Source organism: Pogona vitticeps, chromosome 12, assembly GCF_051106095.1.
Source record: "Pogona vitticeps strain Pit_001003342236 chromosome 12, PviZW2.1, whole genome shotgun sequence".
NCBI lineage: Eukaryota > Metazoa > Chordata > Lepidosauria > Squamata > Agamidae > Pogona > Pogona vitticeps.
In genome coordinates this window covers 3,998,762-4,023,325 of record NC_135794.1, presented here as the reverse complement: position 1 = coordinate 4,023,325, position 24,564 = coordinate 3,998,762, and the positions used below count along the sequence as shown (strand labels likewise).

At 48.0% G+C, this 24,564-nt stretch overlaps 1 protein-coding gene across 1 annotated transcript; it reads left to right on the top strand.

Moving 5' to 3' along the window:
* The first annotated feature begins 999 nt into the window (after positions 1–999).
* On the top strand, positions 1,000–23,618 carry CSPG4 (chondroitin sulfate proteoglycan 4). The gene is given in 11 exon segments (XM_078381045.1): positions 1,000–1,054; positions 1,369–1,532; positions 2,451–6,014; positions 6,351–6,830; positions 8,255–8,431; positions 16,694–16,892; positions 18,119–18,253; positions 19,034–19,200; positions 20,922–21,105; positions 21,486–23,320; positions 23,323–23,618. Coding segments are annotated over 11 exon segments (7,104 nt in total). The 3' UTR covers positions 23,467–23,618.
* Positions 23,619–24,564: the final 946 nt, after the last annotated feature.

The following is a 24,564-nucleotide window of genomic DNA, read 5'->3' as shown; positions in this document are numbered from 1 at the left end:
CTTTCTTTCCTTTCTTTCTCTCTCTTTCTTTCCTTCCTTCCTTCCTTCCTTCCTTCCTTCCTTCCTTCCTTCCTTCCTTCCTTCCTTCCTTCCTTCCTTCCTTCCTTCCTTCCCCCTCTCTCTCTCTTTCTCCCCCTTCCTTCCTTCCTTCCTTCCTCCCTACCTACCTACCTACCTACCTACCTACCTACCTACCTCCCTACCTACCTCCCTACCTACCTCCCTCCCACTGTTTGCATCACATCTTGGAAAAGTAACTTTTCCTGCCACTCTCCGTCCCACCTTTGCCAAGAAGTTCCAAAGCCATCCAACCTGGGATATTCTGAGAGGGATAACCGAGAAGTCATTTTCACCAAATCCGCTCCACATGTTAGAAGCTCTGCCTTCCAGACTTTGCCCCTGAGAATTCTGGGAGCTGTAGTCCACAGCATTCCCTGTCCCAAGGTCCATCTTGATCGTGATAGCTGGCAACTGTTTGGGTGACTCTGTTGTCTGAATTCCAAAGGCAAGGTGCTGCTTTTCTTAGACCACTTAAATCTCACGGCACAAGCCAGCTTTCGACTCTGACAGGTGCCTCTGTCAGGCTGGGCATCACAAAGGAACCTGGGCTATACCTTGGCCTGTGGATCTGGGGATATTTTATTTTTCTTCTGCTCCTCTCCCAGCTCCGTAACGTCCAACCTGATGAGCACTTGTGCAGGGGTCAAAAGCTAGCTTCTGTTTGTAAGATTCCAACAGTCTCAATAAAATGTCACCCATTCTTGTCTTTAGATTGTGCAAAAGGACCACCAGCCTCCTACAGCCCATCGGGTCAAAACCATCCCTCCCAGGTTAAGGGATGGTTTGGACCAATTCTTTTTATTTTACATCTTGCGTCTGAGCATTCGCACCAATTAGGTAGGCCCTGGGCTCTCTCACATATCAGTGTGGTCAGCCAGCAAGTCCACTTCATCATCAGTTAAACCATGCAGGGAGAGGGGAGGGTGTGTGTTTACCGAAATGGCTTTCCAGAGGTTTCGACAGGGTTTGCTTTGCCATCTAGTGTTTGCGAACGGTATTGCAAAGTTTGTGGCTCTCACTTTGTCCTGGCTTTCTTTTTCTCAAAGCAGAAGGGAGAGAGGAGGGCCGTCTTCAAATGTGACTATGAGACACCATTTTCTGGTTTTTCTAATCCTCGTGTGTTTCCTATTAGATCGCCTTTTCATGGAATACACGACAGGCCTGATTAGCTTCAGCTGCAAACCTTCTTTGCGCGCCTTCGGACTTTGGACACTTCAGTGTGTGCCATTCACAGTGGCCTGCGTCCGTTATCAACAGGACGTTCACAAGCCTGGACATTGAACCTCTGAACCCCTTCTCTCCTTGCAGTGTCGTTCTTTGGAGATGGCTACCTGGAGATGCCTTTGGCAAACGCCTACGACGCCGTCCAGCTTCACGTCCAGTTCTACACGAGCCAGCGCAGCGGACTCCTTTTCTTGGCTGCAGGGCAGACAGATTATCTCCTGCTGGAACTCCACAGCGGTGTCCTGGAGGTCAGCCAGATTTTCACCTCTACCCTTCCCATGCAACTCTTCCATGGAACAATTCTGCAGGCCTTCAGAGGGAAGGGTCCAACACGCAGCAGCCAGATGGCTGACTGGGGCCGGTCACAGGGACCACATAAACCCCCCCTGTTACAGCAGTTCCACTGGCTCCTGATCCATTTCCAGAAACACATCAAAGTGCTGGTTGTAACATAGAAAGCTCTAAACAGCTTGGGCCCGAGCTGCCTCAAGGGCCGTGTCTCCCATTATGGGTCAGCTCGGGTGTTAAGCTAATCAGGAGAGACCTTTCTCTTAATCCCAACAACCTTATGGATGAGGACACAAGAGAAGGCCTTTCCTGTGGCTGCTCCCAGACTTTGGAACTCCCTCCCACTGGAGGTCAGGCTGACCCCATCTTGGCTGTCCTTCCACAAGCAGCCAAAGAGTGTTATCTCCAGGCAAGCTTTCCCTTAATAACTGGCTGCCTAAGTGAGGTTTTAATTGCATGGCTGCGCCTTCCTGCTTTGAAAAGGTTCTTGATTTTGCTTTTGTTTACTGTCTTTTAGTGTGGCGTTTGATTCTTCCTTTTTTGGACCTGTATATTTACTGATGTGAGTTTTCTCTATTGTCCTTTGATGATGTAAGCTGCCTTGGGTCCTTCTTAAGGAGAAAGGCGGGGTAAAAAATGTTTTAACTAAATAAATAATTTAGAAAGGAGGAAGGATCTCAATAGGATTCCCTCCCCCAGTTCAAAGAGCCCCCACTTGTGGTTTAGCGATAAATAAGTCTTCTCGCATTCTTGCCTGAAATCTTTCTACTCGTCTTCTTCTTTCCAAAGCCAACCACCAACTGTGACGTAAATAGCCTGGACATTCAGGACAAGAATGAACAAGGACGATTGTGACGCTTGTTGTTTTTCCCCTGCAGGCCAGAATGGATCTGGGCTCAGAGGAAGTGACCCTTAAGTCTCCAGCTGGACCTCATCTCAATGACCTTGTGGTCCACGACGTGGATCTCTTGGTGGCCGACGGGCGGATGACCTTGGTTGTGGACGGCTTCTTCAATGCCTCTGTGGAAATCCCAGGGGATCCCGAAGCGCTGGACATTGATTATGGCCTCTATGTAGGGGGGACAGGGACTCTGGAGCTACCGTACCTCACTGGCGTGAGCGTGCCATTCAGGGGTTGTCTCCACACAGTGACGTTCAACGACCAGGACGTTCTCTCCACGTTGGCTTCTGGAACGAAGCGATCGCATGGCCTCCGAGAGGGGTGTAGCACTGAGTTCTCCGCCGGGGCCGACGACCCTCTCGGCTTTCTGGGACCAAACTCTTACGTCGCCTTCCCCGGCTGGAGCGCGAGGAACGAAGGGACCATCGAGTTTGTGATCACCACCAGCGTCAAGCACGCCCCTCTGATCTACCAGTCGGGCCTGGAAAACGATTTCTTCTACCTGGAGATCTTTGACGGGCGCCTCCGAGGAGCGGTGGAGAAAGGGAACGGCTTGGTGGTGCTCCACAACAACATCTACCTCAGCAACGAGCAGGACCACTACGTCAAGGTCCACGTGGACGTCCGGAGGTTCGAAATCCTGGTGGACTACTATGCTTCGCAGACCTCGAACAAGGGAATCCACAGCTACCTCGACCTCCAAGGCCCCCTCTTCATCGGCGGCCTGAATGAGAAGGCTGCCCAGAGGATGATGGAGCGTGGGCTGGCTTTTATGTCTGGAAACAGCATCTTCAATGGCTCTTTTGTGGGCTGCATGGAGGACCTGAGAATAAACCAGGAGAGGAGAAGTTTGCAGGATGCTCTTGTCACTAGGGATATGACTGTGGGCTGTGGGAAGCAGGAGCAGTATTCAGACTACGATGCTGCTTATGAACAGGATGAGGCCCCCACCACCTCTCCTCCAGACCATTGGCAGGGTCCGGTTATGGAGCACTGTCGCCCGGACCCTAGCCTCCCTCCGGTGTTTGCTAACTTCACCAAACTGCTGCATGTCAGTCCCCTGGTGGTTGCAGAAGGAGGCACCACCTTTCTGGAGTGGCGGCACGCCCAGCCGACCATCGACCTGAGCCGGGCGAACATCAGGCAATCTCAGGTCCTCTTCAGCGTCACCACCAACCCAAGACACGGAGAGCTGCGGGTAGATATCCCCCATGCAAGGAACCGAAGGAAGTTCACTCTGTTGGACGTCGTGAATCGGAAAGTCAAGTACATCCATGATGGTTCAGAAGGACCCATGGATCAACTCCTCCTGGAGGTGACCGTCACTGCCAGAGGAGGGATACCAGAGTGCCTGTGGCAGGGTCAGACCTACCTGCTGCCTATAAAGATCAACCCGGTCAACGATGCACCTGAAGTGATCTTCCCACATGGAGATCGCATGGTCATTCTGGAGCACACGCGTAAGCATCTCAATCCAGAAATTATTCAAGCTGTGGATGAGGATACCCCTTGTGACAGCTTGCGATTCCAACTGCTCGGCGGGAAGAGGATGGAGGAAGGCTACGTGGAATACGATTTCCATCCCGGAGAGCCAATTGAGGACTTCTCCTGTAGGGAGCTGGAAGCAGGCCACGTGGTCTACGTCCACCAAAACGGGCCCACGTCCACTCTCATTGTCCAAGTGAACGACGGCATGGTCATGAGCCCAGTGGCTACCTTGAGGGTGGTGGCCGTGGAGCCGGATATCCAGGTCCGCAACAACACAGGGCTGTTCGTCACACAAGGGGGCATCGTTCCCATCACCATGGCCAACCTCTCCGTGGAGACCAACGCAGTGCAACAGAGAGTGCCCGTCTTGTATCGCTTGACTGTGCCCCTCCAGTACGGCGAGATCCAAAAGCAAGGGAACTTGGCTGGGGAATGGAAGAAAGTAGAGTCTTTCCACCAGCAGGACGTGGAGCAAGGGCGCGTCCAGTATTTCAGCACGGACGATGAGCACCGCGCAGAGGACGTGATCGAGAAGCTGCAGTTCCTCGTGCAGGTGGGGCAAAAGACCTTGCAAAATAACACCTTCCTCATCAGAATTAAGAAGGCCACCATTCAGATGAAGACCATGGTCCCCCTGCAGATGAAAAACGAGAAGGGAAAGAACATCACCACGGCTGAAATGGAAGCCGTTTTGGAGACACCAGATTCTAGCTCAGAGCCTTTCCACTATGTCGTCGTACAGCCTCCCAAAAAGGGGAACTTAGAGTTTCGCGGCACTCGGCTGACCAATGGCTTTGGCTTTACCCAGGAAGACTTACAAAGCCATCAACTAAGCTACAGTGTCACCATCAGGGACTCCACGGAGTCCGAAGACTCCTTCCAGTTCCGCGTGATGGCTGGCGCTCATTTCTCCCCTGTATATACTTACAGGATACAGATTGGGGGAGACCCAGAAGCCCCCGTCCTGATCAATGTCCTTTTGTCCGTCTTAGAAGGAGGAGAAGCCATCATCTCCAAGGACCACCTGTTCATCAAGAGCGCTAACGATGCAAACTATGTATACGAAGTGATTGACGGCCCGACACACGGGAAGCTGGTCTTGAGGACATCTCCTTCATCCAGCGGGGAGGTGATAACGAAGTTCACCAATGAAGATATTCTCCAAGGCCGTCTTGTGTACCAGCATGACGATTCCGAAACCCTCGAGGATGACCTCCCGTTCGTGGCTGCCAAGCAGGACGAGGGAAGCTCCGACATGGACCCGGAGGATGTGAGAGGTGTCTTCAGAGTTTCCATTCAGCCTGTGAATGACCACAGTCCTGTCCAAATGGTCAACAAAGTCTTCAATGTGGTCCGCAATGGGCAGCGCCTGATGACCACCAACGACATTGCTTTCGTGGACGAGGACTCAGGCTTCTCAGATGCACAGCTGGTGTTTGTCAGGAAGGACATCCTCTTTGGTGGCATCATCTCCGTGGATGACAAGAGTCGCCAGGTGTACCGCTTCACTCAAGATGACCTACGGAAGAAGAAGATCGTCTTCGTCCATGCAGGAGCGGACCGAGGCTGGATCCAGTTCCAGGTTTCTGATGGCTTGCACCAGGTGGCCACCCTTTTAGAAGTGCAGGCCTCTGACCCTTACATCAGAATCAACAACCACACCGGCTTAGTCATCCACCAGGGCAGTCAAGGGACAATTGACTCTTCCGTTCTCAGCTTGGAAACCAACGTGGATATTAGAAATGACGAGGACATCCTCTTCCGGGTTATTGCCCCACCCAGATGGGGCATGGTGCTGCAAGGTGGGCAGGAAGTGTCTTCTTTCACCCAGAAAGACTTACTGGCTGGAGACGTCCTTTACCACCATAACGGGAGCAAGAATTCCCAGGATCAAATCCATCTCTCCATCGAAGCAAACCAAGTGGCGGTGGAGGATGTGCTGAAGGTCACAATTTTTCTAGATGCTCATCCTAACGCGCTGAACATTGTACACCACGAGAAGATGCACATTCTCCAAGGAGAAGCTGTGGAAATTAAAAGCAGCCACCTGCTTGTAAGTTATACTTTCTCTATTATGAATGGGGTTTTTAGAAATTTTTGGATCATACGTCCCACAGTTCTCCATTTTGGGTGTTCTACCTGACAGACAGACACACCTGCTGGACACCTAAATGGGGCTCACCCAGGAGAAGAGCCTAAACTGGAAGGCTTTGAGGAAGAGCTAGGCCTAGCTCTGTCCATGCTTCCTGTTTCTGCACTGGTCCTCCTTTTGAACAGGAAGCTAGGTGGAGCTAGGCCTAGTTCGTGTTGACATTCCTGACTGGCATGAGTTGATTACTGCCTTTACTCACTGCATTTCTGTTTTATCTCCTTCTCCTCCGCCTCTCAGGTTGAGCATGAAGACATTCCTCCCTATGAGATCGTCTACACAATCACTGTTCCTCCCTTCTCGGGGTTCTTGATGGGCTTGGCTCATGGCCACACCTCGGAGGAGCCGACGAGCTTGAATCCTATCGAGACCTTCACCCAGGAAGACATCAACGAAGGGAAAGTCCTCTACTTGCACTCCAGCCCTGAGATACAGAACGACCAGTTCACAGTTGACGTCACCGCCAACGGAGCAGATCCTCTAGAAGGACTCGTGGTCGATCTAGAGATTCTTCCCATTTCAGTCCCTCTGGAAGTTCACAACTTCACTGTGATGGAAGGCGGCCTCCAAAAGCTCTCCTTGGACGTCCTGAACATTCCCAGCACCTACTTCACAACTCTCAATGTGGAATTTATTGTCCTTGAAGAACCAAAGTATGGCTTTTTCCAAAATGTGGAGAGACCTGAAGAGGACAGCATTACTGTCTTCTCCTGGTATGAGGTAGGAAGTGAGGCAGTTGCTTTAGTGCTTTCTTTCTATGGTGGTTGTCAAAGCCAGAACTTAGAAAAGTTACCTTTTTTGGGGACTGAAGCTCCCAGAATCTTTCAGACAACCATCTCCCTTGGTTGATGGCTTCTTGGATTTCTTGCCCAAAGAAGCATCTTTTCAATGTTCTTCTCCAGTGTTTCCCAACCTGAGGTCCCCAGGTGTTCTTGGACTACAACTCCCAGATATCCTGGCCAGTACAGCTAGTGGCGAAGGCTTCTGGGAGTTTTAGTCCAAGAACATCTGGAGACCCAACGATGGGAACCACTGTTCTACTCAAGACTGGCAATCCACTGACATGGGTGTCAGCAGTTCAATGTGTGAAATGGGCGAATGTCTGCTACAGGTTCAGAATGTGTTTTACAATACTCTTTTCGTTGCTGCTGGGGTTGTTGTTACAGGCGCAGAAGGAGGGGACTAAGAAAGAATGGTTTTTCATCTAGGGAGGTCATGGTGTTGGAAGCAGGATTCGAACCCGATTTGTACTTCAGTCTCTTACCCACCACCGAACATCAAGTCTCAAAACAAAGACAGAAGGAAGGAAGGAAGGAAGGAAGGAAGGAAGGAAGGAAGGAAGGAAGGAAGGAAGGAAGGAAGGAAGGAAGGAAGGAAGGAAGGAAGGAAGGAAGGAAGGAAGGAAGGAAGGAAGGAAGGAAGGAAGTCCAAGAGAAAAGAAAACTGGAAAAGGAAGAAACATATCTTAGAAAAGTTACTTTTATGATCTTAGACTGCTTCAAAAAGCCTGGCTAATCTCTGGGAAATAAGTTACATGCTAGCCCTCTTCAAATATCTAAAAAGAAGTAGAAGAAGGGAGCAAAAACTAGTTTTTCACTTCCCAACAGGCAAGACTAAGTCTAATGTTCTCATATTACAGGAGGGTAGACTTCAGATGGGCATTAGAAGGAACTTTTGAACAGCAAGGACAGGTGGACATTGGAACCAAATACCAGGAGGGGAAATGAACTCTCTCTTGCAAGCAATCTTTAAACAGAAGCTTATCAAGTGGAGGTTCTTCAACATGGTAGCTGTTAGGGACATGGTAGCTGTGGGTTTCCTGCTGTCAGGAACGGTTGGTCCATACTACCTCCTCCTGTTCTGTGTTTCTGGGTGAAGCCTGGTGGTAGTTACTCATAAGTGAAAGAAGAGCACCATATACGTACATTCACATCTTTGACCGTTCTTATATTTTTCGTGTGAACTGCTCAAGGGTTCAGGTCTCTGGCTGTGGAGCCAGAGGTTGTGGGTTCAATTCCCCACTGTAGTTCCTTGACAGGGGCTGGGCTCAATGATCCATAGGGTCTCTTCCTGCTCTGCAGTTCTAAGATGGTGGTGATGATGATGATCCAACACACTTATGACCATCTCCTCTCCGCATTCAGGTAGAGCACCAACTCATCAGCTACGTGCATGATGGGAGCGAATCCTTGGCTGACAGGTTCACGGTGGTGGCCAACATCTCGGAGGTCAAACAAGAGAGCCAACCCAAGACGGTCTTCATCACCGTTACCCCAACCAACGATGAAGCGCCTGTACTGGTGGTCAACACAAGGCTTCAGGTATGAAGTTACGAAGGGATGGTAGGAAGAGCTACAGGCTTTTAAAGGAGGGGTAGACAAGTTTGTGGTGGATGGAGGTATCTATGAGCATCATCATGATTGCCCTGCATCATCTCCAGCATCCCAGGTTATGTGTTTCTTAGTACCAGTTGCAGAGACAGAGTTGAGTTGCTGTTCTCTTTCCAGTTTGCCAAAACCTGGTCCATCAGAGCTATTCATATACTCTTATTTTCTCACTAGTTTCCAAAAAAAAGACATCCTTTTGCGTCCCATGTATAAAGTCCAGCAGCTAAAGTAATTAGTTAGTAGCCGTGCCAATGATGACAAAAGGGCGGAGCAGAAGAAGGCAAGACATGTAATCGTGGTGTGCTGCTTTTTCCACCCGTCCTTGGTTCAGAGTCATTGAGAAGGGGGGGGGGGGAACGGATGAGAACAGCCTTTTTGCCTTGCCTAGGATGGATCTGAAAAAAATACCATCTCTTTTCCACTTTTTTTCCTCGCAAGGCTGCAAGATGGCCAGACGATGGCAGCATCACTCCACATTACTTTTTCACATTTTCGAGTTTGCAAAAGAAAAGAAAAAAGTACTATGGAGCTTATGTTTGTTTTATGTAATATGTGCAGCCATCAAGTCTCAGAACGTTGGAGCCTCTTTTTGAAAAATGAATACGTTTGCCATCTTAATACGCTTTCTTCCTCCCTGCCTGCCTACCCTTCATTGCACACTTCAGTGAAACAGGCGGCTAATAACAATTCAATAATTAATTGATAATTTTCCAGAGAGCATTCCCATTTGTTTTACGTCCCTGGTAAACAGTTGTTATTTGTTTGTTTGTTTGTTTGTTTGTTTGTTTGTTTGTTTAAAGGGCATTAGTCACTGCTTGTTAGCCAAAAAGCTAAAACAAAAAAAATAAAATCTCACAGCCCCTCTTACAAGGAGATTTAAACAATTTCCCTCTAAATTTAAGACATAACACACAAGGAAGAAGGGTTGAGGAGGGAGGATGAAAAAAAAAACCCAACTTAGGCTGCAATACAAGATAATGATATTTGTCTGAAACCATGAGAACAAAGCTCCAACATTAAGGATCATTGGGTGGACATCATCCTGTACATTGGGATTTTAGGTCCAAACCCTGAAACATGGAGAATGGGTCCCAAATGTTCTGCCTCAAGGCCAAGCTGGAGACCGGATAACCCTGGCTGGCAGTCAGAACCTGGCCTTGGGCAGCCAGAATCTGTAAAAGTGCATCAGCAAGCCCCTTGTTAACTCATGACACAGTTAAAGGCTCATCGTTATTAGAAGTCACATAGTTTCTAAATAGCTTTTTCCAGGTTTGTGAGATGTTTAAGGAGTGTTTAATCAGTGCCACACAGATCCTGGTGACTTTCCACAGATCCTGGTGACTTTTGGCAAAAATTTGAACCCAGCACTCCTGAGTCCTAATCCAACATGCTATCCACTACACCACCCTATCGCTCTAATTAGAGACTAAGGACCTGTCCACACTAAGAAATCTGGTGCAATTCAGGGTGTAAAAAATCCTTATCCTCAATTTTAACGACTGCTACCGTCTGCGAAGGCAGAACAAAGCTATTTTGCATCTCAGTGAATCCTCCCAAAAAGATTGCATGTCCTAGCCCTGCGCCAGAAAGAGATGGGTCAGCTCTTAAAGGGGAAGGATGGATTGTTTTAAGTAGAAACGCATGCCGACAAGGTCTTTTTTCCCATGCCAAACACAGTGTTGACAGTCTCTAAACTAACTGGGGGAGGGATGAAGGCTGCAGGAAGACAAGGCAAATGGGTAACGATTTCAGAGTGCTCGAGCAGCGTTTGTACGAAAGCTCCCTCCAGGATTTTCTGCTCCATCCAAGCTTTTTCTCCAGAAATAAACCCATCTCCACTACATCAGAGCCGAGCGGCCCTTGGCATTTCCATTATGCGGTGCAACCTTCTCCTCCTCCAGAGGGCTCTGGAGCGTTCATGTCAAACAGCTCACGACTACGAGACAAGCCGGTCCAGGTCCCCCCCCCCTCCCCGTGAAGGCAGAATGAGTTCATGTATGTCAGAGGGGAAGAGAAGAGGCCGAATCCCACATGGGGCTGTGGAAGAACCAAACACAGTGAAAATATAATTAGGAAAGAACAAATCCGAAGTGACAGCACCGGGCTGGTGTCCTCATAACCCATGATCTCATTGCCGAACAGATGATAATCAGGATTCTTTCAGGTCACGGAGTTTTTTTAGTTTGGGGCTGGTGGTTTCAGTTCAAGGTCATGGTTCCGGATCCTTTTCCCAGCTGAGTTGCTGCTTCCCAACAATGGAAAATAAATGTTTTGTTGAGCAACGCAAGGATCCCATGTTTTTTTTTTCCTGAGCTGTTGGACGTGATAGATGTATTTCATTTCTATCCTTCTTGAGTCATGGTAAAAAGTTTGGAATTTTTCACTTTCTGAATGCTTGGGACTTCAGCCTCCATAGTGCTGTGCCCTCCCTTAGCCCTGGTGGATGGGGCTGGTAGTCTGGGCAGAATACCGAATTTTGGCTAAACTCCTCTAGATGCACAGCAGAAGTGCAGGGACTTAACAGAGCAGAATTAGCTTCAAATCTCCCCAGAGGAGACCACCTCTTATCATCTCATCAACGGGCAGTTACAGTCTCAACAACTCACTCTGAGACCTTGGTAAGAGAAGGAATAAAATGTTCTATTTATATACAATTCTCAACTGATTAAACAAATAGCATGATGTACAAAAATAGTTATAGTTACAGACCTTAACAGATTCACACTGCCTGCTCCCAGCAGGCTCCTGCAGACTGCATTCTGACAGTAAACTTGCTAACAGGCTGATTAACAACTCTGACTAAAAAAAAAGGAGAGGAAAAGATACTTAAGCAGAGAGGTATGTCTCTCTTCGAAATCAGAGGCAGGAAAGGAGCAATTGCTTCCTGCTGAATTGATTGACAGTCATCCCAACTCAGAAAGGTCCCTCCCAACTAAATCTAGTGAAGGCAGCATACAAGTTTGTAAAAACTCCAACAGATAGGAAGATCTAAAACATCAGGAGGACCAAATCTTCTAGGCAGTACATATACTGGAGTTAGAATAACCAGGAATAGTTTCTGTGTGAGAGTGAGAGGGAGAGCTGAGCTTAGTTCTGGCCCTTCATTTTGCATGCAAATCTTTCATTGATTTTTTCTCTGGATGGTGGTGAATCTCGGGTTTCCAGTCTGAAATATACAAGAGTCAATCCAATAAGCCTGGAATCTGTCACCTATTGACCACCCAAACGGGTGACCTGCCTGCCCTGCAGATGTTGATGAGCGATCATTCTCATCTCAACTTTAGGGGCAGAAATTACTTTTGGGGACTACAAGTCCCATTGACCATCCTGGCTGGGGCTACAGTCCAGAAAAGCAACCCCATCACCTCTGGTCGCTGGCTAGGCTTACAGAAGTTGGTGGTGATGCAAGAACTCCCAATTGGAGAGCTTCAGGTCTCCCACCCCTGAGGTAGGTCTTAGAGATGGGCACAAATTGCCAGTTTTGGTGGCTTGTGCTGGTTTGTTTTTCAGCCGAACAGGTGTTTGTTGCTTCTCAGCCCCACCTCCTTTGGCAAGCACCCGCTCAGAGGAAGCAGCCTGGCTTCCTTGCCCTTCCTTCTCCAGGGGTAGCCTGCTGGGGGAGGCAGGGCAGGGAAGCACCAAACACCTGTTTCGCTGAAAACAAACAGGCACAAATTGCCAGTCTGGTCTAATCCAGGTCCAATCCATCAGGGCTTTTCTGATGAACATTGCCATAGACCTCTCTTTCAAGAGCGGGAGGTAGGGTAGCGAAAAGCAAGCTCACACAGCCAACCCCAAGGGAGAGGAGTTTACCCCTTGGCAGTGCCATCATCCGACACATCTCCAGTCCAAATGATGTGAAAGCGGCCCCGTGTCTCTCTGGCGTCCTCCGTTTGTTTTCCTCCAAAGATCAGAGGCAACACGGAGGATGGGCAAACATAATAAAATGCATCCCGAAGAAGGGATACGAAGGCATAACGCTTGAATAATTCAGCCTTGATGTAGGCTACAGAGAAATCTCTCTTCAACAGATCCCTCGGAGGAAGGTTTTGAAACAAGATATGTCCATTATCTTTGGCGGGGTTCCTGGCTGCCTCTAGCAAGGGCTGTTTCTGCAAAGTGCCATACAACCTGCAAAGCGAAGACAGGGCTGAGAAATGGAGTGGAGAGGCTGCTTTTCAGGCAGGTCGCTTCCTTCCCTTGTCAACGGCCTCTTCCAGAGACAGTGAGAAGCCTAACAGAAGCCTAAGTCAACCATCCATGTGGCTAGCTCAGAGCCATAGGGGCAACTGCGCCATATTCCAGCCATAGGGGCAACCACACCATATTCCAGAAAGTGGCCAGTTACACATCACGCCAAACGAAGATATGCATCATGACATGTAAGGGAGAAGAGTGGTTTACATCAGACTGCATGAACTAGTTTATGCCGAGAGGTGGAAAAGACTGCAAACCAGTAGCCTTTGTGCCATCCAGATGTTAGCCGTGCAAATGTACAACTTCACGTTCCTTGAAATCCCTTCCGCTGATTGTTTAGATGTACCAATAGGACAGACTGTGACCAGGAGACCAGCCTGCCTGCGTGCTAAGTCTAATTCCACCCTCCACATGTGCTGCTTACGCTGGATGGGTTCTTGACCTCCCTCCATAACGGATCATGTTCAGCCTTGAGAAAAGATGACTATGATATGATACTTGAAAGGTTGTCATGCAGAGTTGGGGCGGGATGTTTTCCAAGTCACCCCAGAGTGCAGGACATGTAATAATGGGCTCAAGTTACAGGAAGCCAGATTTAGGCTGAATATTAGGAAAAATGTCCTGTCTGTTAGAAGGGTTACGACAACAGAAACAATGGCCTTGGGAGGTGGTGAACGCTCCAACCTTGGAGGCCTTCCAGAGAAACTTAGACAACCACCTGGCAGATCTCCTTCGACTTGGATTTCTGCCTTGAGCAGGGGCTTGGTCTCCTAGCCCCTTGGACTCCTAGGGGTCTTCTAGGCCCCTTCCAGCTCCATTATTCTATGATCTTGAAGATAAAATTGGACTGGGTAGCCCTTCAAATGGAGAATATCTTCAAAACATCTGGCAGGAAGGGTTGCCTTCCATGAAAGATGACACACAACCACACTCTACTTGCATATGACACCATGAAATGCAAGAGGACCAGTCTCTGACATCTGCACCGTGTCCTAGCTTTGTGATGTTAATGTGACACCTGTCGGGCAGAAGAAGACCATTGCTTTCCCCTCTCCCTGCTGTCGTTAGATTCACAAAGGAGAAACTCAAGAACGGCGATAGCATGAAACGGCAATGTAGGATCCGCACAGCTCTTTCTAGCAAAGCGGTTGAAAGATTGCGCTATGAATCCCACACCTGAATCCTGCTCCTGTCGCCCATTCACGAAATGGCTTTAGGACGCATTTCTGAGCCTTGGTCTTCCTCACTTTAGGGTCAGGGTGAGGGATAACCAGTACCTGGAAGTTTTCTTTATATAGATGATAATTCCCAGAATCTGCCTCTTAGCATGGCCTGTCGCCATGTTGCATAGTGGGTTTCAGAAGCTGTGATGTAGCAAAGAAACTCTTCCACTCCCTATACGGAAGTGATATAACAATTTTTTTAAAATAAGGAGCCCATTAAGCTCTTTAAGGGTCAAACAACAAAATACAAACAGTGCATCATTAGAAGCAGATCACTAAATGCTGGACAAAGTCTTATTATTTTAGGACTGCTTTCACCTCCTGTAGCTTGCAAATTAGCTTTGTTTCGTGATTGGCCCGCATGAGGTAAACACCAGCTTCAATGCTTCTGATGCATCATGCGCAAGGCTCAGAGGTTTTGGCATTGCGGATAACCCATTTTCAGCTTTCAGTGATGTGACATCTTTATCATACAGCCCCGAGTTGCTGTAGAAATCCAGAATATTATTATCATTTAGGACCAACTTTAGTTTCTCTCCTCGTTATCTGCTTTTAATTTTTTCGGATGACTCAAGCATTGTTCTTGACTTCTGTCATGCATGTTGGCTTGAGGAAAGGTTATTTAGACATCGCGGCATGCGATTCCAGGCCGAGCTGACCTCTGGCCCAGGCAGCTGTGCTTGCATTGAAACAAGACACACCCATTTCATACAACCAAATGCCCAGCTTTCAGTATTCACTGGAAGCAAACATTTGGGAGATGATGCCCTTGTACTCACAGACTTCAGCATCTGAAGAGTGGGCTCCAGGGTTTCTTCTCTTCCTTGGCCTTTCCCAGTTCTTGTGTCTTCTAAGGCAGCGGTCCCCAACCTTGGGCCTCCAGATGTTCTTGGACTACAACTCCCAGAAGCCTTCGCCGCCACCTCCGCTGGCCAGGATTTCTGGGAGCTGAAGTCCAAGAACTTCCAAGGTTGGGGACCACCATTCTAAGGCACTCAGGGGCCTTCTCCCCAGAAGAACCAAAAAGGAGAACCTCTTGAGATAACGCTGGCACTGAGAAGGGTCATGTCTGCCTGCTCCATGTTCAACTGAGGGCACAAGCTCTGCCTCGTCTCTTCTGAAGGTCTCAAAAGAAGGTGTGAAAAGTCTCTTGGCCGTGGTGCAGACCATCTTGTTTATGGACTCCAGTGGACTCCACGGGGACTTCAGTTTTCAAAACAGCTGCTGTTTGCTCCAATGGCATGTGCCACCAGGGTGTGTCTGTGTGCATGCCAACCATCACGCAATGGCTTTCTAGGAGGAGATGAAGGAGCAGTAAACCAGTGTTCTTCACCCCGCCTCTTCTCCTGGGACTTCTTGTGTTCTTTAAGGTTGAGGTCTTCTCTACCACCAGAAATCCGGTGGCGCAATATTCAGAAGAGTCATCTGAAAACCCCAGAAAGAAGACATCGTCTAGATGAAGGGTGAAGAACTGGGAGCCTAATTGGGCCTTCAGAGGTTCCCGAAATGGCCACAAACCCTCTCTACGATGCCATGGTCCTCTGGGTTAACCAACCTTTCCAGGGTTTTTTCCCTCCAACCTGAAACATGGAACAAAAAAAATCACAACAACAGCAACATCTACAAACAAAACAATACGACATCACAAAAATGAAGAAGTCAATCAGGAGAGGGACTTTCTAAGGATACAGACCACATGTCCTCTCTTATAGAGGACAATCCTCTCTTTCAAGGTGTCCCCTGTTTAGACGGCTGTCCCATCCAAGTTTGGTCTAAAGATGAGGAACCAGAGGGAGGAAGATCACCATGTAGTTTGTTGTGAAGGTTAAAAGACGAAGAATTCAAATGAATACACTGACTTGTGCTCTCTGGAGTAAAAACGGGAGGTCAACTCTGAATCCTGTTAATATTAAAAGCCATGTTCATAATAGTGCATGCACATTCATGCGTTAAGCTGCTGCGGAACATAATACGTTGATGTTTTATGCATTGGGTTGGCTTAGTTTGAGATGCTTGGAAGAGATGTAGGGCCGTTATGTTTTTCTAGTGCATCTGGACACTAACTCACAACACACCACTCCTTTGGAAACAATGCAGAACGATGGACTGCTAGGATTTGATGAACATAGAGAGAATATAGCCTCCAGCAATGAGTAAGAGAGGAAGTGGTAATCCTTCCCATGAAAGCAGGGGTGATATAAGCCTGCTCCTGGTTTTATCCGTAAAGCATTAGTAAACAAGCTGTTGGCAAATACCGTTTCCCCTCCTTCCCACCATACCACTAATGGAGGATGTGAACCATGATGGAACCAGAGTGCAACCATAACTGCAGAGCAGACAGTGTGCCTACAGAGGCAGTAGTGTGACAGGCAGAGAACTAGTGTCACCTGATGTACACCCTCTTTGGCTTGCCAACCCGCCTTTTCCTTACCTAGCTGGGCGCTCTTGCAATGTCCTCCCTTCCTCTAGACTCTAGCGGCTGCTGATAGATCACCCCTACTGGTGGGAGAAGCATCGGGTTGGAGCAGGCACCCCATCTGCTCAAACCATGGGACCAGCCCATTTCTCTTTCTCCTTGGTGTTCCACCCAATGTCAGACTTTTCTCTCTGTTTCCAAGGACAGTTCAGATCGCCAACATCCTCTTTTAAAATGTTCTTTGCCACTGATTCCAAGCACCAGCTGCCACACACACCCACAACGAACGCATGGGGAAGTTGATAGAGGAGAACTTGGATGGGTTAACGTGACTCTGTTGTTGACTCTTCTCCCTGGCAGATCCAAGAAGGTGCCACCGCGGAGATTACTCCAGATCTCCTTCGAAGCGAGGATGAAGACACCCCTCCAGAGGAAGTGGTATATTCCATAAGAACACCCATCAACGGGAAGGTCATGCTGAAGCCATCACCCAACACCTCGGTCCAACGGTTCACACAAGCTCAGATAAACAGTGGGCTTGTTCAGTTTATCCATGAAGGTTTGTAGCAGAAATGGGGGGGGACCCAAGAGGGTTGAATGGGTGTGTGAATGCAACCCAGAATCTCTCTGTCACAGCATTAGGTTTGTCAAGAGGTAGGAACTTCTCTGGACCACAGCTGGTAGGATTTGACCTCTGAGGCCCCTAAGAGATCCCCCGCTCCTGCCTCAAACTCCCACCTGTGGAGATTCTCCTACATGCTAATTGGTCTGAGGCTGGAGATAGTGCTGGAACCCATCTTCCTGTGCTCAAGTTCTCAAAGGGGGGATGGGAGTGAGTGCATTAGGGGAGCTCCTTCTACTGTCTCCAATCTTAGATATGTGAAGGACACGAGAGGGGTGGGGGAAGGAACACCCTTGATATCACCAGTCAGTGATCAGAGATAGCAAAGGTATTCTCCATGCAGGGATGGGTGAGGAACATGAGCGTGCTTTCCCCTCATGGAGAAACAGGCGAAGCTAGATGACCTTAGAGGAAGTATAAGGCTTGTAGTGGTGTCCCCTTCCATGTCCATCATCCAGATTGCTAGGTTGGGCCGAAGGAAGTCCAAGCAATTCCCCAGGACTACTCCATTCCCACTGTTCTACACTTGCTGGCTGCACTTCTCCGGGGACTGAAGACAGAGTTGTCCCCAACTGTACATGGAGATATCAAGAACTGAAATTGATACTGCAAGACAGACCATTGGGGATTCTCAACTCCCCATTAGAAAATCTCACCTCCAGTGTGAGATAGAAACACCAACTGCTTTTGGTTCTTTGCTTTTCTTGGTCTGCACAATATGCACAAGATGTTCTTAGCATCTTTCTTCTTTCTAAAGCTAAGCACACGCGGAGCAAGAAATAGCAAAGGGCAAGGCTGATTGCTCACAAAGAGGCAAACAACCCATTTAAAGCTTCTACTTTTTAATACTCTCTGCAGCTCTCATGGTTCCAGTTTTTGTGCCTTTACAGAAATGCCCCAAAATCAGTCTCCCAGATGCTCTGATTCTTTCTAACAACAACAAAAATTTCTCTAGGAGAAAAGAACTGTTGTTTCTGCTTTTTTTGTTGTTCAATCTGCAAAGCTGGGTCAGTATTTCCCATGTCATGATATGTTCCATACATTTGGCCGTACAGTTTTTAAATTATCCTCTCCAGAAAGTTGCAGGCGCCCGGATTTTTGTACAGAGGTGGCCTCTGCCCTACTATGTAAAATCTCATTCCCTTTTCTCACCCATCCTACAGGACCCCTGGATGGAGGGTTTTCCTTTGATTTATCGGATGGCGAGAACATGTCTCCAGGTCACTTCTTTGCGGTAACAGCCCAAAAGAAACGGCTGATCCGTCTGGAAAACAAGCAAGATCTCATAATGTGCCCAGGTAAAGCATGGTTTATTCTGTACATCACTGTGTCACCCCATAAGAGAGGTCAGTCTTTGCCTTATTTCGTTTCTGGAAATAACCTGCTGGTCTCAGAGCTGCACCAGAAAACTATCATGTTCCAGGTAAGCTCTTTACTTCTAACATGTTACTTCTGAGTCACGGCACAAGGAGAATAAGCGAGCCATGCCTCAACAATTCGATGTGATAAACTGAGATCAAACAATTTCTCCATCCAGATAAGATCGGAGATGGTGCATCTACCCAAGTAGACCATAGGGCACTTCAGCTCTGAAAGGTCACTCCAATCTGCTAAGGATAGTAGTGGGTTGATAGGTAGGAACTACAAATTTGGTAATTTTGGGAGGGGGCGACATTACCCCCATCTAGTACAGGCTGAACACTATTCACCTGATGAATGGATTGCTGACCAGCAGTACGTACGTCTTTCCTGGATCCTAGAAAGTGTGGTCATCTTCTCAGATAGTTCATTCTTACCTGCATCTAGAGGAAAGTGATTATTTTGAACTCCAGATTCCAAAATCCTCCAGACAGCATGACGGCTGGGAATTGTAGTCTCAAACAGTTCCGCTGGTCTCATCCCTGATCAGGACCGGCCAGTTACGGAGCACGCGGGTTCTCATGTGTCTAGCGCATGGAAGGACCACGAAGAGTTGGCAAACCCTTGAGTTTGGGGAAATCGTTTCTTTTTCTTTACGGAAACCGTGAGCCCGAGGTCCCCTTCCACTAAATGGTTCCTCTCCCTTTTTCCTTTCAAAGGTACCTCTCAGCCAATAAGAAGTCAGAATCTGAAAGCAGTGACCAATGAGGAGGAAGACGCCCCATCTCTACTTTATATCATAGACCAACCTCTGCGATTTGGCCGGTTGCTGAATAGCCAGAAAGGGAGCGATGGAGAAGAACTAAGGAATTTCACCCAGTCAGAGGTAAGAGGATTTGGTGCCCTTTCCATGACACCCAATCATAATCCTATACCTTTGGTTGTGATTGGTGGTTGCTGTGCCCCTCCCATTTCCTCTAACCAATACCTTGTGGGTGATCCAAACGTGATAGAGGGCCACACCGTGAACCGAAAATAGTTTCACTCCCGTAGTGATGTCATGGATGCTAGCCAATATGGACTCAACAGCTTTTTCTCTGTCCAGACTGAACCATGCTAAAAACTTGCCAAAGTACCCGGCTTCCCAAGCCATTAAGCTAGAATGCAGAAACAGGTTTATGTGCAGAAGAGACCAAAGTGCTATTAAACCGTCTTTTCCCCACTAAAGTCGCTCCCAGACAAAGGTCTTATTGTGCAACTCAGTGTCTGAAATCCTGTTGCTTCACACAGTAAATTGCAGTCGAGTGGTCCCATTAAATCAATGGGGATTTGGTAAATCAGCTCCTCCATAGGCTCCACTGAGTGATATAGACCTACTTTAGCTGTAATTTCCTTTAGCATCCTAAATCACACATAGAGCAAGCCCATTGGAATCAATGGAACTTAGGGAGGAGTTGACTCGCCAATGCCCGTGGATTCAATGGGCCTATCTTAGTGTTGCTAAGCAACCATATTTGGGCTTAGCCCAGCCACCAGGACTGGTGATCACTACACACAAAAGACCAGCTAACGAGACCCATCAATCACAGTGACAGATAATCTCTCCTCCTTATCACAACAATAGACTAACAACAAAAACACACTGATCACCATAATCACCCATCTCCTGAAAAGGACAAAAGCTGATCCCATAGCTATAAATACTCTACTCCCAAACAAACTGCACCAGAGCACAGAGTGCTACTCCTGTCCTCTGAAGATGCCGGCCACAGAGACTGGCGAAATGTTAGGAAGAACAACCTTCAGAACATGGCCAAAGAGCCCGGAAAACCCACAACAACCATATTTGGGCTGCTGTGTCATTCACAGAATGTAAGAGGTCTTCCTATGTCTTGTCCCACCTCCTCTTCCCTTATGTCTTTCTTTTGCACAACTAGAAAAGGCAGTCTATTCAGGGAAAAAATAATAATTCCAAATGTCTTTTGATTGCATTTCCTGGGACACACACTCTATGGAAAATACTGGGCAGAGAGACTACAATGCCCCTAATGCTTTGCAGTGCTACAAGTGCTTAGCTCCACCCAGCCAACATATTCTGTCTTGGAACTCAGAAATCTCATTGATGCACCATGTGTAAGTTATATCAAATATCTGAGAGGGCTTTTGGTTGTTTGGGGTCAAGACACTAGAATTCTAGCTGGGGCACTCTGGAAGACATTTGGATGTTCAAAAATACGCAAAAATCCCATCCCTTGTAGGCATGTATAGAATAGCATTGACAAGAAGAGCTAAAGAAAGAAGAAGGGGGGGGTTGGATTCAGTGGTCCACAGGAGGCCTTCTAGGTCTACATGGCTATGATTCTCTGAATTGAATTCTCGAAGGCTTTCATAGCTGGTATCCGAGGGTTGTTGTGGGTTTCTCGGGCTGTTCGGCCGTGTTCTGAAGGTTCTTCTTCCTAACGTTTCACCGCAGAGACGGATGAAACGTTAGGAAGAAAAACCTTCAGAATATGGCCAAACAGCCCGAGAAACCCACAACCACCATTCTCTGATTTCACCATGCTTGGCATGCTATCTTCTTGACATATCTTGTCTGCCTCCAACCAGGTGGACGCAGGCGTGATCTACTATGAGCATGAAATGCCGCCTGAACCCTTCTGGAGCCTTGAGGACACTCTTCACTTCCGAATTTCTGCTCCACCTGTAACCACTGACCCCTACGTCCTAAAGATCTTGCTGTCGTTTGAGGCCAGCTGTCCCCAGGGCTTCACAAAGTTGTGGAGAAACAAAGGTAATAGAAGAACCAGAGGCGTTGTGAATAGAGCTTGGAAAGTAACTTTTAAAAAGTAATTTGTTCCAGCTACTTGTTTTAGCGTCAGAAAATAATGTTTTTGTCTCTACTCGTTGCAAGGTTGAAAAACAAGGGGCAGCCCTCCATAGGTGTTGAAAAACCATGGACAATATATACTGAATGCTATTATAACAATGAATGCTATACATACCATGGTATCTGGCTCTCTCTAGTGGGCAGTTCTGGTAACTTCATTGGTGGAAATATATATTTATGGGATTTTTCTTTTAATATTTTTAATATTTTCGCATCTTGTATAAGTAACACCTAACTTGTAAATTCTTTTGGTGATCATTAATGTTTTTCCTTGTCTCTTTTAGGTCTTACTGTTCCTGAAGCTCAAAGTGGAGTGATTGACATCTCATTACTGGACGCTTCCAATCTTCTCACCCTTACAGAGCCAGACTCCAAGAGGGGATTATATGATGTGGTATTTCTGATCACGGAGTTACCCGCTTATGGGACTCTGTCTGTTCCCGATGGACCAGTTGACAGAAGACACCCCTACTTCTTGCAATCTGATCTCTTGGCAGGTGACTTAGAGTACGCCCATCACGGGCATGGCGTCCTAAATGATCATTTCCAATTTAATGCCTGGCTCCGTCACGTTTCTGTGAAATCTATCCAGCCCCCACAGAAAGAGGAGGGACCTATTGTTTCTGGGAGATTCAATATCACTATAAAGGACAGTAACGAGATAGCTCCACGGCTGGTTGACCAAGAACAAGTCCTTCGGATGCTCCATGGTTCCTCCATGGTACTCTCTCAAAAGCACTTGAACGTCATAGATCCTGACAGCCCTCCTGAGGAAATCAAATATGACATCCTTTCTGGATCATCCAGTGGCTTTGTTGCTAACATCCATGATAGACAACTTCCGATAACCCAGTTTACTCAAGCTGACATCAACGCAGGACACGTGATGTTCATCTCCAATGGAACCAGCTCAACGGGGAGCTTAGATCTCACCATCTCTGATGGACACAACCCACCCATTTTCACTTCTCTGGAAATCATGGTTCTCCCAGCAGTCAAATGGGCTACGAATCAGACTGTCCTAGAAATACCACAGGGGGTGAACGTAGCTTCACTTTCACATGATCACCTTCTGGGGTCTTTGGACCAAGGGGAGCCAAATATGCTCTATAGACTTGTGGACGGTCCACGGTTCGGTCAGGTTACAGTCGGTGGAAAGCCCGTGGCAGAATTTTCACAGGAGCAAGTGGACGACGGGGAAGTGACCTTTTCTTTCACAGATTTTGTCTCCTTTGAAGATAAATTCCAGTTCCTTGCTATGTCCGGAGAAGTCAACGTCTCAGGGGTGGTGAGCATTGCAGTGAAGGCCTTGGTCCAAACCCAACTGGATGGCCCTTGGCCAAGAGGTACCACCATCCAGTTAGACACCCGCATGCTTGATGCCAGCGAGCTGGCCAACAAGACCAAGAGTGACCCAGAGTTCAAAGTCCTCCAGGCTCCCCAGAAGAGCCAATTTGTGAAACTCTCCAGGGACAAAAAGAGCCAGCCTGTCCCCATCGAGGCCTTCACCCAACGTGACCTTGAGCAAGGACTGGTTGGGTTAGAAATCTGGGAGACGGATGACTCTGAACCGAACCTGCAGCAAGACAGCTTTCTGTTTGAGCTGGTAGCGGAGGGCGTCCCGCCTGGCTTACACTCCATGACGTACACCACGGAGGTCTTCAACTCCTCTGCAGCATATGGTGCAACGCTGTTCAGTGACCCTGGTCTCCATGAAAAGGACTTTAGCTCCACACCCCAAAGTCTAACCCCTTCGTCTCAGACACTGGCCATGACCACTAGGCCTACTGAGTTAGAGAGCCCCGGGCATAATTCCAGTGAGCTCCTTGTCCTTCCAACGGGAAGACCAGGTCAAGGGATGACAACCAGCACTCCTCCAGCCGAAAAGGGCAACCTCCTTGGCTTCATCGAAACCAACATGTTCAGCATCATCCTGCCCATTTGCCTCATCCTTTTGCTCCTGGCTTTGATCCTCCCTCTATTGTTCTACCTCCACAAGCGGAACAAAACGGGCAAGCACAACGTCCAAGGGACGCCCCCCAAATACAAAAATGGCACCGTTGTCGATCAGGAGACCTTCCGGAAGACCGACCCTAACCAAGGGCTTCCGTTGTCGCCGCGTTGTCGCCGGTCAACTCCCTGGAGGCCAAGGAAGCAGGACTCAACTCGAAGGGGCTGGGGCCAGGAGGTCAGCAAGACCCAGAACTTCTCCAATACTGCAGGACATCCAACCCAGCATTAAAAAACAGCCAATACTGGGTCTGAGAGGGTTGGGATCAGGGAGCGAACAGCATGACCGCCTCTAGGTAGAGTGACATGATCCTCATGGTTGCGTTAGGGTCTTTTCACATCTTCCTTCTTACCCCTGCCCTTCTCTGTGCAGACTTATACAAGAGATTCTCCCTGACATAACCAAGTGGGTCAACTTCTAGGGTTGGCCAGACCTGGTTCCCTCAACAATCGTGCTTCCCCCCCTGAGGAAATCTCCTGGAACAGGAGATCTCAGGAAGGCTATTGGTTCTTGAGGGAAGGACAAAATGATAGGTGGTCATCTTGAGAAACCAAAGCTTTCCTTACGAATGAAAACGAAGTCATTGAATTTTCACACCCTTGTGGATGCAGAAGACACCCTGGACAACCTTGTGAAGTCTTCGAACCAAGAGGCACTAAGTAAACGGACTAGGAGCCCAGAGCTATTTTTCAGTTCGTTTAGGGCGCTGAATCTTCAGCAGCTGCAAAATTGTGGGATTTCTGAGGAGGAGTAAAACCTGCCATTTGGCGAGGCCGTTCTGCGAAGCCCATTGGGTGGGTGGGTCTGTCTGTGCGTCTGTTGTTTGGGGCATATGTTTGGCAACAAAAGGTCAAGAGATGCTGGCAAACGGGCAGCACTAACTATCCGCAGTTTGTTTCACCCAAGCCAAAAAAATGTTGAGCCGTCCTAGAATTTATTAGGTCGTTCCAAAACATTGGTTTCAGCCCGTGGCTGGAAATCCCCGGGAGTAATGATTTCCACAAATGTTTTTCACCGAGTCAGAAAGATGAAGAAGTCATTTACTTGCACTGGATTTGACCAAGAGGTGGAGCGGATTTGAGCTAGATAGTTCGGAGGGGGGTGGGAAGTATACTCCTTGGTGTCTTAGTTTGAAAACGAAACCAATACCTAGCCAAGAAAAAAAAATGGACCTCAAGGTACTATCCTCCAGGGAAAAAAAAGAACCAATTATTCTCCTCTCTTCCTTTTAAATGTTGTACAGGCGTTGGATGAGGTGGGGCAGGGAATTAGGGATGAATGGCAAACAGAGAGAGGAAAAAAACTCAAGCCAATGTCCTTACACACATGGATTTTCCAACAGGGTTTTGCCC